At 40.0% G+C, this 14,484-nt stretch overlaps 1 protein-coding gene and 1 long non-coding RNA gene across 3 annotated transcripts in view; one reads left to right on the forward strand and one right to left on the reverse strand.

The window, feature by feature from the left end:
- The window catches only part of cpeb4b (cytoplasmic polyadenylation element binding protein 4b), a 33,034-nt gene extending 19,294 nt beyond the window's left edge, over positions 1-13,740 (reverse strand). For both annotated transcript variants that reach the window (XM_079847018.1, XM_079847017.1), the window contains exons 1-2: positions 13,306-13,740; positions 10,604-11,762 (exon numbers count right to left, since the gene is read on the reverse strand). In XM_079847018.1, the coding sequence (XP_079703144.1) occupies positions 10,604-11,710 (1,107 nt within the window). In that variant the 5' untranslated portion in view covers positions 11,711-11,762; positions 13,306-13,740. The remainder of the gene's footprint in view (positions 1-10,603; positions 11,763-13,305) is intronic.
- LOC307144592 lies at positions 2,295-5,811 on the forward strand. Its single transcript, XR_013818790.1, has 3 exons — positions 2,295-2,364; positions 4,161-4,223; positions 5,157-5,811. It is a non-coding gene; the product is annotated as an uncharacterized lncRNA (long non-coding RNA).
- Positions 13,741-14,484: the final 744 nt, after the last annotated feature.

Here is a 14,484-nt window from a genome sequence, read left to right on the forward strand (position 1 = left end):
GCTGTGAATGCACACGCAAACTTATAGTCATGAAGGTGTAACTCTGGCCTTAATGTAAAATGGTCCCAAACATACGTTTTTCGTGTTTCGTGGTTGAGCAGCACACTTGTGCATGACCTTGCTTAATCGACGATTGAGAAGTTTTATTGATTCAATTATTATCGATAATTAATCGATTGTCAATTAATCGTTAGCATCCCTAGCGCCAATAATGGAATAAATCACTCAAAGATTCTGAAGATTCTGTCATCAATTACTCACAATCACATGGTTCAAAATCTGCATGACTCACTTTCTGCTGTTAAAAACTATTTTGTCCTTTCAATGAAAGTCAAACGTGGGTTCAAAAACAGACTTTTCCAAACCGGTTTCAAATGACATGAGGGTAAGTGACAGAATCCTCAGTTTTTGTGAACTATCCATTTGAACGAGAAGTTCGCCAGGGCAGGGCAGTGGAATGGGGGAAAAAAACAAGGTCTAGACGTGTTTTTAAAAAAAGTTGAACTAGGCTACTTTAATGGGAGCGCTGCATTTTTAGATCACTGTGTCACACACGAGACTCTGACACATCCTTCAATGTAAATATAGAAAAACAATAAAAAAGCATAGTGGAATGCAGAAACCTTTTCTGTGTGAACGGTCCCTTAAAGCTCCTATACACTAAATGACTTCACTTTAGCCCAGATTTCTGCCCCGATCTGCAGTCTGGACGTTTCGACAATAGTTGCCAAAAGTGTGACGGGCACGCCACAAACTTTCAAAAATTGTTTTGCTTCAGACAATGATTTTATTCAGTCGGAGGACAACATTATATTTTGATTTCAATTTTAAAATCACATTGTCATGCAAAGAGGTACATGTTTCTACGCTAGTTTGTCGTGTTCGTGACGACTTGAAGGTCTGGTAATGAGTAATCCTCAGTCGTTTAGTGTATGATGTCAAGTTTTTCCTCTATAACCATTAACAAAGTCGGCGAGTATTTGACACATACTGCTTTAAAACCAGTCCAGATTTTAAAAGTCAGTGTATTCCAGCCTTTAGATGTTATTCTCCACAAAGTCCACAACATGTTAATGTCCACAACGGAAGCTGCAGTTGCTGTGAACGCCAGCATTATATGTGGAATCATGTTTTGTATTCCCATTCTTGCATAGTGTGATTCAGGCCTAAAACTACCCATAGCCCATTCAGAACTAATCTTAATTATTTCTACACTATAAAAAAAAAAATCTATTAAATTTACTGTAAAAAAAACAAAAACGGTAGCAATATTTTAGGTTTTACAGACTTAAATTTACAGTAAAAAAAAAGTATTTCATAATCTGATATAATGTTAATTTACCAACATATTGAAGTACTAATATCGGTTCTGTACCATTGTAATACACTGACAACCGTGGTGAATTAGAGTCACATGATGAATCAAAGCTCATCACAAACAGCTTTTCCACAAGCCGAGAAAGTTAATGATAATATATAGAAACTGCAGTGTCATTCACACAAACACTAAACACCATCATGGTAACACGCATGAAATGCAATAAACATTCATTTAAGTGTAACATAAAACAGTAATGTACATAACAGATTGAAAAAAAACTAAGAAAAACTACGAAGAAAATTGTGGGAATGTCAATTTACGCTTTTTCACTGTAAATGATACAATGATTTGTTCTTTTTCACGTCCAAAACCTGTCAATTTAACGGTATTTTGCTGTAAAATATTAATACAGTAAGGTTTTCAAAACGGCTGTTGCTGGCTTTAACACCTTTATCAACGTTTTAAACACAAGAAACCTGCTCACTGCTACATATACGAAGCCACCGGGTTCAGCCGGCTATTTATATAAATAGCCAACGTGTTGTACCTGATCTCCAACATAACGCAGCTTCCATGATTAACGGCACAATCTGCTCGTGCTCAGTCAGATCTGGCAACCGCTGGGACCTTCAGAGCACCACTCATCCCCCTCAGCTTAGAGAGCCCGTGTGCTCACGCAGGGCACTTATGCCACTGACACGCTGATGCTGAACACGAGAGCGGGCCAAAGGCCGAATTCAGAATAACCGCACAGTGCATTCTGCTGAGAGCCCTTTGATGAAGAACCAACCCCACTGAAGCCACCATTGAAAAAAAACTGCATTCTATACACCATGTCTTATTAAAAAGGTGTTAATAAGCACGTCCCACTCCTTAACGCGAGAGCTATTTCGGGTTTAACTATAATTAGACTGTGCACAGGGCTTGCTGACTCAAAGGCCTTTACCCACCAGGGGCATGTTTTCAGGTCATCATGGATCAAGCGATATGGAAAAAGTCTGCTGTGAGCTTTTCAGAAAGGGACCTTGATGGAACGCCCTGATGTGAGTGATTAAGTGTGGCATGTTACGGGTGATTTTAGGAACGACATTAATCTGAAATGTCACGGCTAAACTAATGAAAAGGGGAGATGGGGAGAGTGAGCGGCAAAGGCTTGACATTGTTTTTTATGTTGCGGCAAAAGGTATTTCAAAGCCTTCCACATCAAATCACTCTAAAGCCTATTAATCCGGCCTTTCCGCACGGTTGGGAAGGCAGGGGGTATGGAAACTTTCCACAGGGGAGCGCAACTGACTCCGCTGATAAAGTAATTAAAGTGTAGAAAGAGCTCTCGGTCAGATAGATGGTCAAATAACCATGAGCGTCACGGTCATATCCCAATCGTAGACCTTTTCCCATTGGAGAACCTTATGACAAAATACAGTTGGCATTTTGGTTTTCAACCGACAACTGGAAAAAAAGAAAAATATTACTACATTACAGTAAATTACTACAGCAGCATTCCAAGAAATAAATAAATACAACTTCAGAACTCAGAGTTGAAGGCAAATATTAAACATTAAAGGGATAGTTCAGTCATTTACTCGCCCTCATGTTGTTCTAAACCCACAAGACATAAATTAAGATATTTTAATGAAACCTGAGGTTTATTTCCCTCCACCTTAATTCCAGGTAACCAAAACTTAGAAGATCCAAAAAGGTCATAAAACGTGTCGTATAACAAATCCATATGAATCAAGCAGCTTCATCCAAGTCTTGTGAAGCCATTCGATCACTTAATAAGATTAGCAGATTAAATTTAGGCTAAGCTTTTATTAACATCTAAACAATTATCGACATATAGGCTATAGCTATATATATATATATATATATATATATATATATATATATATATATTAAATCTGTTCATCATATAAAGCAAAGAAATCCCAGTTTGCTTTACCTGGAATTTCATTGAAGGGACAGAAATCTCTCTGGTTTGAGTTTTGAAAATTAAGAAAACATTATTGGTTTTGGATCAACATGACTGAGTAAATGATGACAAATGTAATTGTTAGTTGTCCTTTAAAGCATTTAGTCTAAAACCATAGGCCATCAACAGAAGCCTATTTATTTGTACAGGGCTCTAGACTGCGACTAAATGGTCTCATTTGTGACCTTTTTTCGCCAACCGAAACAGCGCTACACGAATTGAACCGTGCCACACGGACCATTTATCAGCTCGGCTCAAAAGACTAGATGAGCTAGAGCGAATGCGTTCACTTGCTGACCGGTCTCGATCACTAAACAGCGCTGTGAGATCCAGTGAGAAGCATTCGAGTTCTCCTAATCACACCACTAATGCCTCTACTCCACTAAAGCCAGATGAAACACCAAGAAGGCTTTTCAACTCACAAATCACCAACACTTTCCATGAATTTACTGCAGAAATGTGGGATAACCATAATGAATTGTATAATATCATAATTAGGCCTATAACATAGACATATTTAAGTAGCAATGGAATGTAATTACAGTTTTTTTGTATAAGATATATAAATTATATTCTAAATGTGTTTAAGCTGTCATGGCAGTGAGATGCTATGTGTGTTATCATTATCTACAATGCATGATACGATGGAAGACCAATTTTAATAAGAGTAGAATTCTAAAAGAATATTTAGATTTTACCCAATAAAATTGAGGCTATTAATTTTTAAGGTTTTTGTTAATTAAAATAAATTTACGTCCGCATCTCAAGCTCAAGATACTGCAACTGTCAAATGTGCATTTCCAACAAACAAACATGTAATACTAATATTGTATATAGTTGATGATTATTCATTATTTTTGGTGCTAGCAAATCAGGTGTTGGTGCCACCATCTGTAGAACTTGGAGTCACTGGTGCAACTGCTCTCAAATGTAAGTCTAGAGCCCTGTTGGACTGAGAAAACTAATAATAATACATATGCCATGTAACATATTGCTTGACTGATCAAATTAACTCTGTTTTAAGGTTACTCTTCCAATTTATTGCACTACTTTTTTTTTCAGTTCAATGCAAAAAAAAAAAAAAAAAACATCCCGCTGCTATTGATCATACAATGAAAGCACATACATTGACCAGGGAATATAGCACTCCACTCATATGGCGTCCATCTTGAGCAGGTTTACATAGAAAAACAATGGAAAAGCAAAAAACGAGTTCTGGTTGAACAGATTCTGAATGAGCTTTTTGGGTGAGCTAACCATTTAACCGAGTCTAAAACCAAAAAACACTTTCTTAGTATCACACCACAAAGACCACCAAGAATAGAGGCGGTTTCATGAACTGTGGAGTGAATGTCCGTTCTGAGGCAGCCTGAAGCCCACACAATCATAGGAGACTTTAAAGAAGATTATAGAGAGTTAAGATGATGGCTAGAACACACAAAGCAAAAGACCTGGCTGACCCACTGCATAGTGCCCTAACAAACACGCCATACTTATTACTGTAACAAAAATCTGCATCTAACGTTACAGAATTAAGCTAGAAAGGCAAAAACACGATAAAAAGTAGGCTATGTGAGAATGATTTGCATGGAGTGTAAAATGTAAAGTGTGTCATGTTAGGCAACCGCACAGTCAAATCCTTGACTAACCCTAGCCGAGCGACAGATGAGTATTTGCCGTGGGCACCTGCGCCCCATGACAATAGCCAATCAAAAGCTGGCCTTGCAAATAAAACAAACAGCTTTAAAATGTCTCCATGTCAGCTTGATCGCTAATTGAGCCTTGGGAATATAACAGCTCAATTGGATTTAAAAAAAGAGACACTTTCCAACAGCCATATTTGTTTTTCTGTTTTCTTTACAGTGTCTTCAATCATCTAACCTTGTCACAATATCCATCTTCACCATCATGCATTGCATGTCCCATTTCTCATTTTCTCTCAGAGCAACTGCTTAATTACACATCTCGGCAGCGCCTGTTCATGTGTGAGTCTGTCAGTGTGTGTGTGTGTGTGTGTGTGTGTGTGTGTGTGTGTCCTGACCCCCCTCCGGAGACAGCCTTTGCTTTCACACCAAACATCAGATATTCTTGGCTGAGAGTACACAGTGCCTGTGGAAACTTCCAGCGACATTATGCAGTGCTGGGAATCACATCACGTCCTCAACCAGCTGGAGCAAATAGCTGCGAATAAGAGCTGCCTGTTCTCAGCGGTGGAAGCCACAGGTTCCAAGTGCTATCGAATACCTTTAGTTTGTTGGTTTTACAAAGAACAGGACACATCTAGATCACCAAACTGCAGCCTGACCCGAGTCTCTACACCAGAGGATGAGCTCTGCGCACAAACACCTCGATAAGAGGATCTGGAAGGCACCTGTTCCCGGGAATCAAGCGAAAATGAGGATACACTGACACAAATGAGGAATGATGGCCCACAGAATTGACAGTAGCCATGTTTCCATCCAAATTTGCGAATTTAACTCATTTATCATTTAACACGAATTTAACATTTGTGAATAAAGCACCATCCAGTGAACCGAAGAGAACAAAATTGTCACTTCCTGAAAATTTGGTGCATATCTATTAGAAAAATGGAAGTTGCAGCAGTAGGAGAAGCCATTGTATATATTCATTTTCGTATAATAAATTACACGAAACACGATCATGTTATCTTGCATTCGAATGCCTGCTGTTTGGGAGCGCCGTCATGTAAGACAGTTCTGGCATGTGTTTCCATAGTTTATGAGCATGTTTTCTTATTGGACAAAAACTCAACTGAACGTATGCACTATAAAAAAATGCTGGGTTGTTTCAACCACATATGTTTGGGTCACATATGGACAAACCCAACCATTGGGTTTTAAAATTTAGAAAAATTAAATCAACCTTTGGATTTAAAATTTGTACAAATTAAACCAACCGTTGGGTTTTAAAAAATATATATAGCCTAAAAAAAAATAATAAACCAACTGTTGGATTTAAAAATGTAAAAAAAAAAGATTGGTTGTCCATATGTGACCCACACATGGGTTGAAACAACCCAGCAGTTTTTAGAGTGTGTTTTTTATGCACGTTTTTTTTTTTTTTTTATGTGCATATTGGCGTTTCCATCCAGAGGTTTTTATGCAATATCCCAAAAAGCACATAAAAATAGGTTGACGGAAACATAGCTACTGCTTACTATAACACTAAATATGAAATGAAACTCAAGAGGCAATGATGCGCTCAAGAAAGATCGAATTTACGAGTTGAATGCACATGAATGCCAGCACAAAGTAAATGGATTCATAAATTAAATAAAAACACTCTTGATGTGCATTCTTTAGAAATCAGTTTGTTAGAAAGTAGAGTTAAAAATCTTGCTGTATTTATTGTAGAAAAGGTACATAGCTCAGACCAAAGTGATTTGAACGCACAATGTCGTAATTACGGCTTCCCCTCTCATAAATAAGAACTTCCCAGGAGGACTTGAATGCACCACAAGATACAAGGACTAGCCGAGGTCACATGCTCAAATTGAACAAAATTCTGATATCTTCAATCATTTTCACAACTACAACATTTTAGGTTTTAACTGTCACGGTAAAAAAAAAAAAAAAAAAGTTTCATTCACGGATATAGTAACATCCTTACACACTAGTATTCTGTTTTAGGCCTGTATAATAGGCTAAATTAATAACCGCTCTGTAGTTGTTCACTAAAATAATGCAATGCACATTAATTAACAACATAAGATAATGTAAATAAATGATAAACAAAAAATAACAAGAAACATAATTGTTTTAACAAAATGCCATCATATGGAAAGTCTCACTTAAGAAATCTTTGGGAAAATCTGTTTACATTTTTTCACAGTAAATTACAAGATGACTTCATTTTTACTTCCTAAGTCTGTGCATTTAACATTATTCTACTGTAAAATGACTTAATGTCCCGTTAGATCCATTACAGTTTGTCACCGGATATAGTAAGGGAACTTCAAACAAACTAAAACAATAGTTTTGCTTATATTATTTGCATTGCAAATTTGTTCTATCTGTTATATTTTTTATTTTTTAATTATTTTTGTTCAATAGAGACAGAAAGCGACAAGACAGCAGAGAGGGGAACAGGCTCAGGACTCAATCCGCAGGGACTATGTCTTTTAGGGGAAGGATGACTATTAATTTACTTGATATAATAATTATGCTTTAAAAAAAAAAAGGAAAAAAAGAAAGATATGTATATTTTCAGACAATTGAGAACTGATAATTGATAATTGTACAATATTTGGAAAGAATGAATCATTCTAAATTGATTGGTGTGATTTTGTAGGGGAGTGAATCTGCACTGAAAATAATAAACAACTTACAAGCATAGTGGTCTGGTTTCTACAACTCAATTAAATCTGCCTTTAAACTTGAAAGAAATAAAGATTGATAATTCTTGATATCGACTGATATGAAAAATTGTACTGTGATTTTGATGGCCATATAAGCCAGCTCCATGCCAAAGTATTAGAGCTGCATGATTAATCGTTAAAAGACTGCGATCTCGATTCAAACACCCACACAATCTCATTCCTAAATGACAACGATTCGGCTCCGTCTATTAAAGCTTTGACAAAATCACACCGAAACATTCAGATCTGTGTTTGCGCTGCCGCTGATCCAGAGAGAACAGGTATAAAAGGTATAAAACAGCTTCACAAACAAGTCTTTTCAACCACACAGTATCCTTATTATTTCTGTGTTACAAATATTCATATCACAGAAGTACTAGAATAAAAGTTTATAGTTCACGTCAATGGAAGCGATCAAAATAGAGCAAATCCTCTTTTGAGAGTAACTTAGTGCTTCAAATAACGATTGTAGCGATTACATCGTTATGCCAGTAGGTGGCGACAAGTGACTCTCATTGAATCAAATTCAAGAGATTTGATCAAAAACGCTGATTCATCCAGTACTGAAACAAGTGAAGATTACGAGCGAGTCATTCATTGACTCAAATAAAATAATTAATTCTGATTAATTAAACATTTTAAACAGACTGTCACTGCAGCAATTAATGTTTTGTCAGAACCTCTAGTAAATTACATGTTATTTTGTTTAATTGTCTGTTGAGAACTGTGGGAGAATCTCTGTTTGAAACAAAAAAAATAATTATAGAAATCTAGGATCTTTTCACAATCATCACTCCACCCTTCACCACATGCACACACACGCACACACACACGCACACGCACACACACACACTAAATCAACAGGAGCAGTTCTAGTACAGCTTATAGACACTTCCGACTATGTCGTGCTGCAGCATAAATTAATTGAACTTTATATTTATGTATTGTATACCACCTTGACCCATCTTAAGATCTGTTAAGATAGCATCCATCTATCTAGCTCCAGTTAAGTATGACACATGGCCAAAAATATACTACCAGGAATAAAACAGGTCGGCCGACATTTTAAAATCTGTAGTGCTATGATTAACGTAATGGCTTATGCAAATGTAATCAAATGGGTCAAAAAGACAATGTGTACATTACAATTATTCGTTTTATAAGATAATAATCTAACCCAGACAGTGTCATGGTAGGCAACGCTTCATTTTTGAGCTGTTGTCAGCAACTAAAATCTCACAGAGCTGTTTGGAAAACAAAACAGGCAGAGCAAAGTTAGTCATCCAAGCCTCTGGCACATATCGCTTTGGGCCCAACTCAAGCAGAATTTGTCACAATGTGCCATGAGAGAGCAGAAACAGGCAAATTAGAGCTGTGCAAATGCACAAAACGATCCATGTGTTTGTGGGGTTCATACTGACAGACACCGCCGCTTTGAAGCCACCAGGCATCACTCATTTTCTATGTAAACTGCCGATTTCTGACAACTAGAGCAACAGAGACTGTTGGCAATGTGAGAGAGTTGAGCTGAGCTTGTGCAAATGAGCAGTTGCGACACGTTGCAAAGACTGAAAATGGGAGTGCAGAGACATACAACACCTTTCATATAGAGAGTAATGCTTGATATAAACATGTTATATACAAGTTATCTGCATTATATAGCTGTAATTAAGTATTATGGCACAGTTAAGGCCTGTTCACACCAAGAACGATAACTTTATTAGTGTCCACACCCAACGGATGATAACACTGTTTAATTTAAATGTGTGCAGTCTTGCCACTTTAAATGTTCGAGCTCGTGTGGATTCTGATTGGCTGTCAATGTTTTTGTTCATCAGCTGGAAAAAAAAAATCCTTCTGAAAGCGATTTGAACTATGTTGTTCCTCTTTGTCGTTAATATCGGTATAGCTGTGGTGTGGATTTCCCTGTTCTCGTAAAGGTGCGGTCACATTTAATGTTGCTTAACAAAATTTCACAGGCAAAATACAGCCAGAATCCACGTGAACGTGACGTTTCGCTCATGTTCAAGCTGGTCATGCAAATTTGCCGCTTTGACCAACAAACAGCTGCTCGGTTTGAAAGTGGCGTGATGCTATTGACAAATTTTCGCCTGTAAAATTTTGCTGAAATTTCGCTCATGTGACCGCAGCTTCACAAATGTACAACCGGCTTTGTATTGTTGCAATGTCAGTGGGTGTAAATGAACAATGTGTACTCATTCTTTACGTTCCCTGAACCAAGATATCTTAAGTTTGTCAGAAAAGGTATTTTGTCAGCTCTAGGGCTTTCCTGAAAACTACAGGTTGTACTTGCACATTCTAGTATCCAGCTCACAGATAGACAGATCGAGTTCAGTTCATCATGTTGGAGTTTCCCTACCTTTTTGATAGGGAAGCACTGAAATTTCGGCCGCCGAAAATGATCGGCCATTGATAACTAGTCAAAAAATAACGAGTCTATTGCATAGAACTGAATGAAGAATAATATATTGTAGTCAACATTTGAAGTGGATCAAAATCTTTCATCAAAGTTATACATGAATTCTTGTCTTAGGACAACTTTGATGACCTTTTTTGATCCACTTCAAATGTTGACTACTGTATTTATATTTAATATTATTTTAACATAGGGCTATTTTCTGTCCAATCTTTGTGTTACTTTACATAAAAATAACTTTTTGGCAAAAGGGAACGCCCGCAGCGCTTCCATTTTCTCTAGTCATGTAGCACCTTTTTTTTTTTTTTATAATGCTTTCTACGGCATATGCACATTTTATTAAAAGCCCATCTTGCGGGCTATGAATTCCCACTTTAAAACATTACAGTTCTCGTCCTTGGTATGAACGGGGCCTTTATCAGCCAGGCCAATATATCGGTTATTATCATTACCTATTTTTGAGGCATATCATCATCATGTCAATATTACACACACCTGGAAAGGGAAGATGTTCTCGCTCCTGCTGTCATCCATCCAGGACTTAGGGTTGAATCCGGGACTGGTGCGGGAGTACTTCTGCTGGGGCATGTGGTTGTTGGGGAAGGTCTTCTTCAGTGGAGAGATGGAGTTGAGCGGTGTCATGCCTCCATTCAGGCCTCTGCGATACTCGCGTCCCTGGGACCCCCCCCACCCGCCGTAACCCCCACCTGGGCTCCAGGAGGTGGAGGAGGGAGAGGGCGAGGGGCTCTGGTAGCTGCCCCACGGGGAGGGAGGCTTGCTCAGGCTGTTGGAGAGATGCGGCAGCTGGCCGAAGGGGGCGTTGCGGTGCGGGAACGGGGGCTGGTGAGGACTGGCCGGGGAACGCCGATGCTGCTGGTGCTGGCTGTGGGGGTGCTGGAAGTGGGGGTGGGGGGGGTGGTGCTGGGAGATTGGGCCAATCTGAGGGGAGAAGTTGCCTCCGAAGCCCGGGCTGACATGGTGGGAGAAATTCTGGAACAGCAGAGGGCCGTTGTTGGCGGAGGCCGCCGGGTTGAAGAAGCTGATGTCCTCATTGATGATGGTGGAAGGAGTGGGGGGGATAGCAGCTGACCAGTTGTTGAAACTGGTCAGGGAGGAGGAGGTGCTGGATTGGGCAGCCGTTCCCAGTCCCGAAGGCTCCTGATAGTCAAAGGGCGTCAACACGGGGGAATCCAAACGAAGCTTCTCCTTGCCGTTGGTCCCGTCGGATGACCCACTCTCCACTTTAATCTCTTCAGCGCGAGCCTTTTCCAGCTCGGAGATGATGCCACTCTCCTGGTGTCCGGGCGAGAGCTGTTGTTGTTTCTCTTGGGTCTCTTGCAGCTCCTGCTGCTGGACTTTGGGCTTTTCCGAGCCCAGGATTTCATCTTGCATGTTGCTGTGAGCGCCGGCTGCCGGGAATAGCCATGTCGAACCGGTGTTGGTGCCATTCCCAGCCGGGGTGCTGTTTATGAAAGCGGCAGGGCTGGCGGTCGCATTTTGGTGGTGGTGTGGGGGTTGCAGGTGAGGGTGGATTCGTACTGGGAAAGCAGACTTGTTGCCAGTGTTGTTCTGCACTAAGACTCCAAACCCGTAATCCCCCATTTATGTTCTCCAGTTCAACCTGGCTCCAACAGTTATTCTTGCTTCCTATGCCCTAAAAAAGAATGCATATCCATGGTTAAAATACTCCATGACGCAAGTTGCACAACATAATTCATGACACACTACACTAATAAAGGGTGTGTTTATTGGCAAAAATAAAGGGTGTGTCACTTCACACCCAGTACGTTTGGTCCGGCCCAAAAAAAAAACATTTAGTTCTGGTCCGCGTAGCGTTCACATTGGCATTTTTAACACCGAAGCTAAAGATACTGAGCCTAAAGGCATACGGATACGTTTACAACCTAATTGGCCGGCTTTTATGACATAGCCTATATTTCGAGACTGAACTTACCGCACATCGATGTTTTGTGTGCACTCGTTGTATGTGTGTAGCCTACATATGATGGTATTTTAACCAGCTGAGAACTCGTGAATAGCTTATAAAATGTGTAAAGTAGTCAAAATAGTGGGATGAATCCCTCCGTCACACCCAAACGAAGATCTGCTGCGAGGAGATGCGGTTCTGATGCCTGAACCGAACTGTGATGGGCAACATCATGAATATGACGAGAACAAAGCGGTTTTAGGGTCGCATCTTGTGGCATCACGTCCCTTATTGGTTCGTTCACATGTCTTTGGTTCATGTTGCATTCACATATCATTCGAATCGCACCAGAGTTCGTTTGGGAGACCCATCTTTTCAGGGGTCTCGGTCCACTTGTTTGGTGCGCACCTGGGTTCGGATGGCAGCGTTCACACTTATTCAAATGAATCGCACTATTGCATCAGGGTTCGTTTTAACCGAAACAAACATGCCAAGTGTGTGAACACACCCAAAGTCTCCAAAGGGGGTTTTCACAGTGATGCCATTGAAGAACCATATTTGGTTCCCAAAAGAACCTTTCAGAGAACAGTTATTAACCATTATTTTCTTAGTGTGAAGAACACTTCACATAATCTTAAGAACCTTTGTCCACTATAAAGAACCTTTTGTGGAATGGAAACGTTCCATGGATGTGTTAAAGGTCCTTTATTTATAATAGTGTGGAAACACTGAGGACACCCTTTGGTGAGAGACTATGTGGCACTCTGCCAGAAATACTGACAGTAAAGGTATATTTAATGAACATGTCATATCATTAATTCCCCGACGATGTTGACGGTGTATGCCATACTGGCTATAACACAAGTTATAAAGGTCTCTCGGGCTCTAATTATAGATTCGTGACGTCTCATCATCAGCTAACAGCTAACAGGCTACCGGCTTATTCAACAGGAACTGCTAAAAGGCTTCATATCAAGCGAAAGGCCGACTCGACCGTGTTTTTCTGACGCAAAAATAATACAGTCAGGTAGCTTACACGACAAATCACCTCATCTGTTATTGTAAATTAAATACCATCTCAGGGAAAAAAAGGTTCTTCCCTTTTTAACGAACGAACGCTCGATCAGAAAAATGATGACGTCTTCTGCTCGCGAGCTACAATACGCACAATACTGCACGATTTAACACATATAAAACCACAACACACATGTAATATTAGGGATTGATCATAAATACGTTGACAAAGACAATAAATAAATTCATTTTTCACCTTGGTGGCTGATCCGAGCGATGACTGAGGACTCGTTCCAGATATCACAACGCAAACTAACGCAGAAGCTCGAATAAACCGGTGGTCTGATATTATGAAGTGGGGATCTTTAATCCGTCAAGAGTGTCTATGTGTTTTCTCCCTTCCTCGTCTTGACGTGTCCTGCCTTCTCAATGACACAGCCCTGTCTCGCTTTAGCCAGCTGCTAACCTTTAAATCACTTGCGTAGACGATTTTACGTCATTGACTTCAATATACAAAGACTAGTTTAGTTACTGGTGAACTACAAAGCGTTCATGCGTCCTTTTCATTGTTGGATTTTTGTTTCTCTGTATTATTTTTGTTATTTTTTCTTTCCCACCAGCGCACTTCTATTCCCTTCGCTGTGCTGCCGCTGCTGTCCTTTTCCTCTCCAATCTACTGAAGCCAAATGACAAGGAGACCCAGTCCACACACACTTCCGGCTAAAGCCACGCCCCCATTGCGTCAGACCACGCCCACGGGAACCTCACAAGGCGTCTGCTCCGCCCACGCTGGTTGAGAACAAGGAATTTAATTGGTTAGAACGCAAGTTATTCCCGCCCACTTTTTTCCTCATTTGAATGCGATTCATAAATATGTGTCTTCCCTTTAAGGTCATAGCCTATGCCTTGAAATCTCCGCCCTATAAGGTCAATAAGCCTATTAGGATTATTTTGTGTATTTGTATATATTTGCATCACCATATGCAATATGTTTAAATGCAAGTATCCTCATGATTTCTCCTGGTGTCAGAATACTGTGGCTTGTGCAAATGTGTGTGTGTGCCCTTTCTTAAGACACTGGTAGGAATTGAATCAGCAGGGGTGAGCTTTTCTCTGCTGCGATGACACCTGCTTGCAGCCTTCTTCCCTGTTTTAAGCGACCCGGATCAATCTCATTACCCGTGTTCCAGCAAACGGATGGGTCAGAGAGCAGGGAGGAGAGAGAGGATCTGAATATGTCATCTGTGCCCTTAGACGGAGGTCTCATTAAGATCTGCTGCTGTTTTCACTCCATAATGGAGCTCCTCCACCATTATCATTTGGACCAACAATGCAAGAACAATGAGATCTTGGGTACGAGACAACACAGAGGGTGTGTGTGTGTGTGTACATGTTTTTTCTATCCCGGTGGGGACTTCAACCTGAATGCACACCG

The sequence above is a fragment of the Squalius cephalus genome (assembly GCF_949319135.1).
Source record: "Squalius cephalus genome assembly, chromosome: 17".
Taxonomy (NCBI): domain Eukaryota; kingdom Metazoa; phylum Chordata; class Actinopteri; order Cypriniformes; family Leuciscidae; genus Squalius; species Squalius cephalus.